This window comes from Macadamia integrifolia, chromosome 14 (genome assembly GCF_013358625.1).
Source record: "Macadamia integrifolia cultivar HAES 741 chromosome 14, SCU_Mint_v3, whole genome shotgun sequence".
NCBI classification, from domain to species: domain Eukaryota; kingdom Viridiplantae; phylum Streptophyta; class Magnoliopsida; order Proteales; family Proteaceae; genus Macadamia; species Macadamia integrifolia.
In genome coordinates, this window is record NC_056570.1 from 16,317,733 (window position 1) to 16,326,780 (window position 9,048).

Consider the following 9,048-nt stretch of genomic DNA (forward strand, 5'->3'; position numbering starts at 1 on the left):
AAAAAAAAAAAAAAAAAAAAAAATTATTTCTTCTAATAGTAGCCAACGTACATATATATTTTTTTTCTTATCATTTTATTTCTTTTCTTTTCTAGATTTTTTCCCCTTTCATTTCATTTTTTTTCTTTTCTTCTCTTGGCTTCCAAACACAGCCTAGAGGAGAGTCATCCAAGATGGAGACTCCACCTTACAAGCATTGACTTTGATGAGCTGTAAAAGTTTTAAATCAAAAGGTCCATGTGCAAGTATACCTTATTTATCTATAAGATTTTTACCAATATCTTGTTGGATCATACTTAAAACAAACCTCTCTCCTGCAAGTAATTAACCACCCCATCTTCACACCATATGGGGTGAGGTGAGGTAATACAGACTCATTTACAACTATCTTTTAAGTAGTTGTTGGATACTCATTTTATCTATAAGATTTGGCAAATGGTTCTGCGCGCGGTGAATTAGGCACGGTCATATACACAACCATTGGATGGGATATGAGGATCTACATTGCATCCCTTCACCTTCATCTAATGGCTATGTGCATGGTTGCAAATGGAAAAACTTCTCTCCAAAAGATTTTATATAGTGTATACAAGTGTTCTCCCATTAAGAAAACTCCATATACATATCTTTGAAAAAGGCAAGGTTTTGTTATCTCTCAATTCACCTTGAGTGAGAAACTCTCTAAATCCTTTTCTATATTCTTGTTCTTGTAACATATCCCTTCCCTTTCTCTTTTATCTCTTTTGTTCTTCAAATTAAGGTAAAACTCCATCCAACGCAAGTACATTTCTTTTCATGTCCATTTCCTAATTATACTAATATACTTCAATGTGATTTTGCATATCATCATATTGTTAGTCCTCAATTATATAATTATTCTTTCTACAGGATCTAAATAATTTTCAGTTATGTGGTTCTATTTAAGGATGGAATTTATTCAAAATAAGTAGATTGAAAGAAAAAAAAAACCCCTATATTATTTGATATAGTTTAAGGAATTTTCAAGTGTGTAAACTTAAAATGTTTTTAATTGGATGCCTTATTGCAAATTTTTGAATCTTCTTTGCTATTTTCCTTTTTTCTCATGCATGTTCTCTATTATAAAGTTTTAGTTGTTGCAAATGCCCTAGGTTCCCCCCCCCCCTAAAAATAATAATAATAAAAAAAAAATTAAAAATAACCTGTACAAAATGATTAAAATATACATAAGTTGTGCAAAAATATCGAAATACACTTTTTTTTTTTATAGAAAGATGAAAATACACTCAATTATCACAAAAATAACCAAATACCCAAATTTGATCAAAGTTATATACAACTTTCCATTGGCTTGTTAGGTCAACACAAATGAAGTAACTAAATATCAACATCAATATCTGCCCATGAAAAAGAAGATCAATATTACTAGTTTCCGAGTCCTAACCTTCTCCATTAAGCTCAATCCTTATGCAATTTCAAATTGTGGGTGGAAGTTATGCATTAAAAGGGGAAAATATCATTAAATTAAGCAATTAGGACTTAATTACTTTGAGCTGATTTTCAACTTCAAGTTCCAAATTTCAACCTATACTTTTAATTTTTCAAAAGGAAATAGTATATATATATATATATATATACTAACCCACGGAAATAGTATATATATATGATGGCGATGACGGCATGGCCTCACCGCCTCAGACCAAATTTAGTGGTTACATATGATACAAATTGGAAAATTATACTTGGTCCCCACCAAAGATTCAGTGTACTACAACCTACCAAACTGAGACATTCCATATGTGTGTTTTCTATATTTTGTAGCAACCTTAATACCTCGGGAGAGGGGTGTCTGGAGTGTTATGTGATTGATGGATTCCTCTAAATTTAAGGAAAAAATCTACAGGACAGTCATAAGATCAATTATGATATATGGTGCAGAATGTTGGGCAATCAAGAAGCGTAACGTAAATAAGTTGAGTATGGCTGAGATGAGGATGTTGAGATGGATATGCAGCAAAACCTTGAGGGATGGAATAAGAAACGACCAGGTTAGAACCGATTTGGGAATTGCCCTAATTTAGGTTAAGCTCAAAGAATGTCGATTACATTGGTTTGGGCATTTCTAAAGGAGGCCTTTGGATGGCCCAGTATGGAGTAATGACCAAAGGTAGATGGATGGAGTTAAAAGGGCTAAGGGTAGGACAAAAATGATCATTGATGATTAGGAAGAAGAGACATGCAAAAGTTAAGTCTTCATCCAAATATGGCATTTAATAGAGCTACTTGGAAGGCTAAGATCCAAATTGCAAATTATTTGTGAGTGAGATGTCCCAAAGTTTTTTTATTTTTAAATATATATCATAGATCTATGTAGCCGACCCCATTTGATTGGGATAAGGCTGAGTTGTGTTGTTGTTGTTACTTATTACCCCGGGAGAAAAATTTTGAATGAAATAAGATGTGGGGGAGGCCATTCTTATCTCTCTATATTTTTGGACTCCGTTTTTTGAGAGTATACAATTTATGGGCTTAGCATGGTTTAGAATTTGCTAAGATATGGGCCAAAATAGTTCAAATTCAGTTCTACACCGTCATGGACCAACCTAAAACACTAATTTTCAGCCATGAAGTTGAGTATCTGGGCCAAAATAGTTCAAATTAAGGTGAAAATCCCTATCTTTTTTTCTCCAAGGGCCCATTATCAGTATTAATGAGCGACATTAGGTCCTAATATTTGCAGGGCCTAGATGATGGACTTGGCGCAAGGAGAATGTTAAAAGACTATCCTAATAGGCCCAGAATTAAACACTAGAAGGATTAGCAGCTAAAGTTTCCCATTAGCAAATAAAGGCCCACAAAGTCTTAACTTCCTTATCTTTATTGGTTACTACTGTCTTTCAATTTTCACCCTATATGTTCTGCATTTGTTGGCTAAGAGCCTAAGACTACATATTTCCATAACGGTTTTCTTTATTAGCGACGTTCATAAGCCTTAAAAGTAGGGATAAAAGCAGGCCAACCAGACTCAGTAGTTAGATGCCGGGCCTGGCACGATCGTGGGCTGGTCTGTAAAGGTGTTCGGTTGTAGCTTGATGGGCACCTGACTAAAAACATTACCCTTTTGTTAACCAATCGGTTGTGGACCATCACAACCTGTATGGCCCAAAAATCCAATTAGCCAATTTAAAACCCGATTAGCCCCATTACCATGAGCCCGATTATGGACTCATAATCGGCCGATCGAATAGAAGTTGTCAACCCCGAGCTAAACAGGGTTCGATTATCTAACTAACAAGTAACAATGTGGGCCACTGATTAGGCCTAACCAAAACTGACCAGGCCCAACAGGTTCAGATCACTTGGGTAAAAAACTCGGGCTATTAAGGTGATTGCTAGGTTCAACCGTTTGTCTCTAAAGGTCACTTTGTAAAATTGTTGGGAGAACGTTGGCATGCAGCCCAACCCACGATATAACACACGATATCCATCCGCAAGTCTTTCCAGCCGCTGAATGCATGTTGGGTCTCACTGGCACTAGAAAGGATTTGAATCCAAGTTGTAATGGTCCAATTTCAACCTGAAAAGAGACTCTATACCCTAGGTTCCAAGTATCAAGCAATAGTGCGCTCTTAAAGCGAACCAAAGCCCAGGGTTTCAAGAATCGAGATTGGAACGTGATCAAATCAAGCCGATTTAGATTGAAATGCGGAGGCCAATCCCATCACCAGTCCGATCTGGAGCGGCCAATCCATAGGCCATTTTTAGAGTTAGGGCCGATTCTAGCAATTCCACATCAAAATCGGATTGGAATCGGATGGACCCGATTCATATCCCAATTCCGACTTTTGCATCTTGCTTTAGTCCGATACTGCTCCGAATAAATATCAAAGGGCATTAGGGATTCGAGGAATCAAGGGTTTGAGGAACTTCTTATACAGAAAGGATCTCTCAACTCCCAAGCTTCAGCAATGGCGCCGAAGGACAGGAAACCTAGGGTGACCAGAAACCCAGATCTGATACGTGGTGTGGGCAAGCACTCGCGATCGAAGATGTACCACAAGCGTGGTCTCTGGGCCATCAAGGCCAAGAACGGCGGTGTCTTCCCCCGACATGACGCCAAGCCGGCGGCACCGAAACCTGAAGAAAAGCCTCCCAAGTTCTATCCCGCCGATGATGTCAAGAAGCCGCTTGTTAACAAGCGCAAACCGAAGCCCACTAAGCTCAGGTTTGATATTGTAATTTCCATTTCCAGATCCCTGAAAATCTTCAGCTTTTCTGAGTTCTCTGTTTAATTCCTTTTTCATGTTTTTTATGTATGTTTTAGGTCGAGTATTACTCCTGGAACGATTTTGATTATCCTTGCTGGGAGGTTTAAGGGAAAAAGAGTTGTTTTCCTGAAGCAACTTCCTTCTGGATTGCTTCTTGTTACGGGTGAGTTATATCTTTTATTTGTTCATTTGATGTAAAACTGTTCTTCTATTCATTAAGAAAAGTTGCTGAAAAATGAGTTAGAATATCGATATGTTTTATCTTGCTGACATGAATTTGTATTATTCATTCTGTGTGTTCTGATCGTAGTAAATAGGTTGAGCAATTGGCTAATGTTGGATTGGAGAATATGTCGGATGGAAATTCTGATACCCTTGAGACTCTAAACCGATTTCTCCCTTTGATATTGGATTCTTTTATCAAGGCCAAGTTTACTGTTTTTTTATTTGGTTTAATATTGAAATGACTCAAGTATCTCCACACATAACATAAGTTACTATACTTTGTCTGGAGAATGAAATTATGGTATGTGTGAGATGGACACCTTTAAGAATTGATCTAGGCACTGAGCATTTGGTAACCTGTAACCTGTAACCTGTTTCTCTGTTCTTGAACTGAATGTTAATTACATACCATAATACGAAGTTAGTATATTATTCTGGACAATGTGGAAGGTTTTAGGTGCCCTCTATGGTTTTTGTTGATTTTCATTATGAAAGTTAATTTTATTTGGTTGCAGTTGATTTATCTGAGATTTTTAAATTTGGGTCATTGTTTGTTACTTATTGTTTCTTCTAATTTTGTTACTTAATGCCTAATATGTTTAAATTTTCAACTACTGTTCTCTGTTTGATGCTTTACGCTTCTTCTGATTTTCTTACGTGTAAGGTCTTGAATTTTCAATTCTTGTACTGTGTCTAGTGTTTTATGCCTGTCTTAATGTTGCATTAGGATGTATGCAAAGTGAAGACATGTTAGTTTGAATCAGTAGGATGCTCCATTCGTTCCTTTAAGCTAAAGTTATATTCAATTTTTCCGTAGGAACTGAAAATTAAAGCATGGCATTAGCATTTTAACTCGAAAAAATTGAAGACTTTTATCTATTTGCATATCAGCATTAACTTCCTTTGCCATTTCTGGGTTTCTTGAAGCCGCTACATTTGTTATGGCATTCAACGCCTCAATAACTACGTTGCTCTAGTCCCATAGCATTCTTCTAGTATGCACTGATGCACATCTACAACCAAGCACTTATTCACTGATTCACGTATTACATCCATTTTACCTTCAGTGCTTGCTGTTTTTAATTCCTGATGCTTTTGGTAATCCTGTTGCACAGTCCTTTGATATATATTATTCTTATTCCTGATTTATCTAATTCTTCCGTGTCCTTTACCTGTGAATGGCTAGGTCTAGCGAACTAAACTTCTAAATCCTGGAATCTGATAGGTATTTTATCCAGTTTAGGTTCCGCTTAAGAAAGGCCCATGAAGCTCTGTGTGTGTGTGTGTGTGTGTGTGTGTGTGAATCTTTTGTATTCCCAATTTCTATTTTCTGTAAATATACTACCGTCAGAGCCTTGTGTTGTATGTTTCATTTATGCTCTAGAGAACGTTAGTTCCTCGAATCTGATCGCCTTTTTATCCAGTTTAGGTTCCTCTTAAGAAAGGCTTGTGATCATAAACTCCCCCGCCCCCCCTCCCAACCAAAAAAAAAAAAAAAGGGAAAAAAGAAAAAAAAGAGAAGCTTGTGAAGCTCTGTGTCTGAGTGTGTGCCCAGTTTGTGTTCTCTGTAAGTCCTGCTGCCAGAGCCTTGTCCTGTATCATTCATTTTATGCTCTATAGAACATTAGGCTAAAAAAGTAGTTGGTTTATTGGGAGGTTTCCCTAATTTTGAATCTGCGGGCATTTTGTTTTGGTTCCTTTTCTTAATAATTTTTTCATCTCTTGTATGCTCAGTTTAGGTTGCTTCTGCTCTGTCTGGGGTTGACTTGATTGCTTATGATCTTTTGTGGTTGGACAAGCAATTTTATAAATTCAATTATTTTTTTCCTTATATTTTGTTACTAAAAATTGTTGGAAGCTATGTGGTGAGTTTCGTTTAGCAGCTGTTGACAACTTTTTCATGCTGCAGGGCCATTCAAGGTCAATGGTGTTCCTCTTCGCCGTGTTAACCAATCATATGTGATTGGGACCTCCACCAAGGTAGACATTTCTGGTGTTAATGCAGAGAAATTTGATGACAAATATTTTGCAAAGGAAGTTGAAAAGAAGAAAAAGAAGGGTGAAGGTGAATTCTTTGAAGCAGAAAAAGAGGTTAGTCTATACTATTCGCAGCAATAATACCTTTTGCCTTGATTTATGTGAACAAGACTTTAACAAGAGGTAAAGATAACCAAAAAATAAAAAACTGCTTCTCCTATTATTGGTATTCATAATGCTGAAGCAGAGAACCAGTAATGTGTTTAATTGATTTTATTTTCTGAAACCCCTCTCTTTTTGGAAAAAAAAAAATGTAGGAAAAAAAGACACTTCCACAGGGGAAGAAGGACGACCAGAAAGCAGTGGATGCTTCATTGATAAAGGCCATTGAGGGAGTTCCAGAATTGAAGTCTTACTTGGCTGCAAGGTTTTCCCTTAGTTCAGGCATGAAGCCTCACGAGCTTGTCTTCTAGAGGGAACAACTGCAAAGTGCAAACTATTAGGACTGATTTCCGGCCTCTAATTTTTGTCTGCAGATTTTGATATATTTTTTGAGTTTTGCATCTTTTCGGAAAATTGTGTTTCTTTTTGTTCTTTTGACTAAAAAAGGGCAAAATCTTAGGTCATATTTTTCGGAATTTCCCCCTTTTTTGGGTTTAGTTTCTGAGGATGAATAACTGGCGAACCTTGGACTTCTTCCTTTCCTCTTCGTGTGAAGAAACAGGAAGAAGGGGTGGGGGTGGATGTCTGCTACATTTAAAGGATCCATCTATGACAAACGACCAGTAACTATTACTATTTTTTTTTTTTTTTTCGTTTGGTATAAAGATAAATCTATTCAACAAGCCTTGGCAATAAGGCAAAAAGGGTAAAACAATGCTCAAGAGTTGGTTCTCAGGATGCATTATGAGGATACACTTAGAGATAGCGTGGGCCATCCCATTCTCGACCCTATTAACATGTATGAGTTACCAAAGAAGAGGAAGATTTCATCATAAGAATATCTGGACAATACACATGATATAAGAAGGGAGCTTCCAAGGGTAAGAATCCAAGTATCTGAGGTGACAGATACTTCGGAGATGCTATGAATTGTGAGACAACTTGTCATCATCCTTTGGTCAGAAAAAGAGAAAAAACAGTTCCTTGCTCATAATAAATTGCGTGGAACTTTCTTTCTTCCACTATGAACTTGAAAATCGAGGTATTTCTTCAATGATGGCCTGTCATAGCATGTAGTGGGTTTTTTAAGCTAAATATCAGTAGGAGTATGATATGGATATACAAAATGATGCCCAGATGAGTAAAGTACGAGAGTGTCTAAAGTTCCACTTTCTGAATGGCCATGAGCGAAAAAGAGGACAGTCTTAAAGGCCATCTATAACATTGCCATAAGTAGGTGACTAAAGGCAAAAAAAAAAAAAAAAAAAAACAGCTTACGCAATTTTCCCTAAATCCAAGAATAAGAGTTAAATTGATTTGCTCTCCTTTTTTACAACAGCATCTACAATTGAACTCGTTTCTCTATAACAATGTGAGATGATATAAGGGAATCCAAGTAAGGTTTAATATAATCCATTGTTGCATAAACATCTAAGGGATAGAGTGATTGGATACATTGGGGCTACGACTGTTGTGGAAATTGAAAATTGATTCAACCCCGAGACTATGAATTCTTTTTATATTTAGCCATGATACATACCTAAAAGGAAATAAGCATTCGTTGCATGTAATAGGTATCAATTTGCTAGAATTATTTCGAGCTTCTATCTTATAAAAGTGAATAATGATTGTTATAATTAATAAACTTGTGAGTGCATGTTTCCTTCTTCCAGATGGAAGAAAAAATTTCTTACTACAAATCCCTATAGTATTGAAGATGTTGATTATGATGAACAAGGAAAGAATGTAAACTGTTTAAAATCTTATAATATATACATAGTATATGTTAAGTTTGTCTTGAATTCTTGACTCGTTTTGAAGATTGATCCACTTCGACATATTTTGGTGGCGACACGAATGGGAAGTTTTCTGAGATCTGTGATGGAAGCCGAGGAGTTGGACTGATACGCCCCCGCGGTATAGTTCGACTGGATTGACCGCAACCCAATGTGTCGACCCGTGACTTGAAGTATATAATGTACTATTGTCTTATTGAGAAGACCATTATATTTTTTGGGGTTTTTCGAGCTAGGGTTTCAAGGTGAGTATTCTCACTGTTGCTTAGGTGTAATCTCTCTTATGTATAGTGAAACATCTTCTTCTTCGTTTGAGGACGTGGCACACCACACCAGTGTGTGAATCTCGTTAAATCTCTGTGTTGTGCGAATTTGTCTGTTTATTTTCACATTTTTCTTCGTGTTTGTTTTAACAATAAATTAAGTCATTAATGTTTAAAATAACTAATTATGGTAAAAATAAACAAATCCTACAAAAAATTAAAAAAAAAATCAAACATTTTGAATACAAGAAAACCTTATTTCAACTATTCAATTATAACAATACAATTATTAAAAGAAACCATATAACAGTAACTAATTCAATCCAATGTTAAATTTACACTTATTTCAATAAAAAGTAAAAAGAAAAAAATTCATTT

At 36.1% G+C, this 9,048-nt stretch overlaps 1 protein-coding gene across 1 annotated transcript; it reads left to right on the top strand.

The window, feature by feature from the left end:
* The first annotated feature begins 3,870 nt into the window (after positions 1-3,870).
* Positions 3,871-7,087, top strand: LOC122060897 (60S ribosomal protein L6-like). The gene is made up of 4 exons (XM_042624007.1): positions 3,871-4,204; positions 4,304-4,410; positions 6,382-6,563; positions 6,767-7,087. The coding sequence occupies exons 1-4, from the start codon at positions 3,948-3,950 to the stop codon at positions 6,920-6,922; spliced, it is 702 nt and encodes a 233-aa protein (XP_042479941.1). The 5' UTR covers positions 3,871-3,947; the 3' UTR covers positions 6,923-7,087.
* Positions 7,088-9,048: the final 1,961 nt, after the last annotated feature.

What these genes read in the sequence shown, in the direction of transcription:
- LOC122060897 (XM_042624007.1), top strand. Translation starts at nt 3,948, where the DNA reads ATGGCGCCGAAGGACAGGAAACCTAGGGTGACCAGAAACCCAGATCTG. An exon ending in TGGATTGCTTCTTGTTACGG is followed by an intron (nt 4,411 to 6,381) that starts GTGAGTTATATC and finishes TTCATGCTGCAG; the next exon opens with GGCCATTCAAGGTCAATGGT. An exon ending in TCTTTGAAGCAGAAAAAGAG is followed by an intron (nt 6,564 to 6,766) that starts GTTAGTCTATAC and finishes AAAAAAATGTAG; the next exon opens with GAAAAAAAGACACTTCCACA.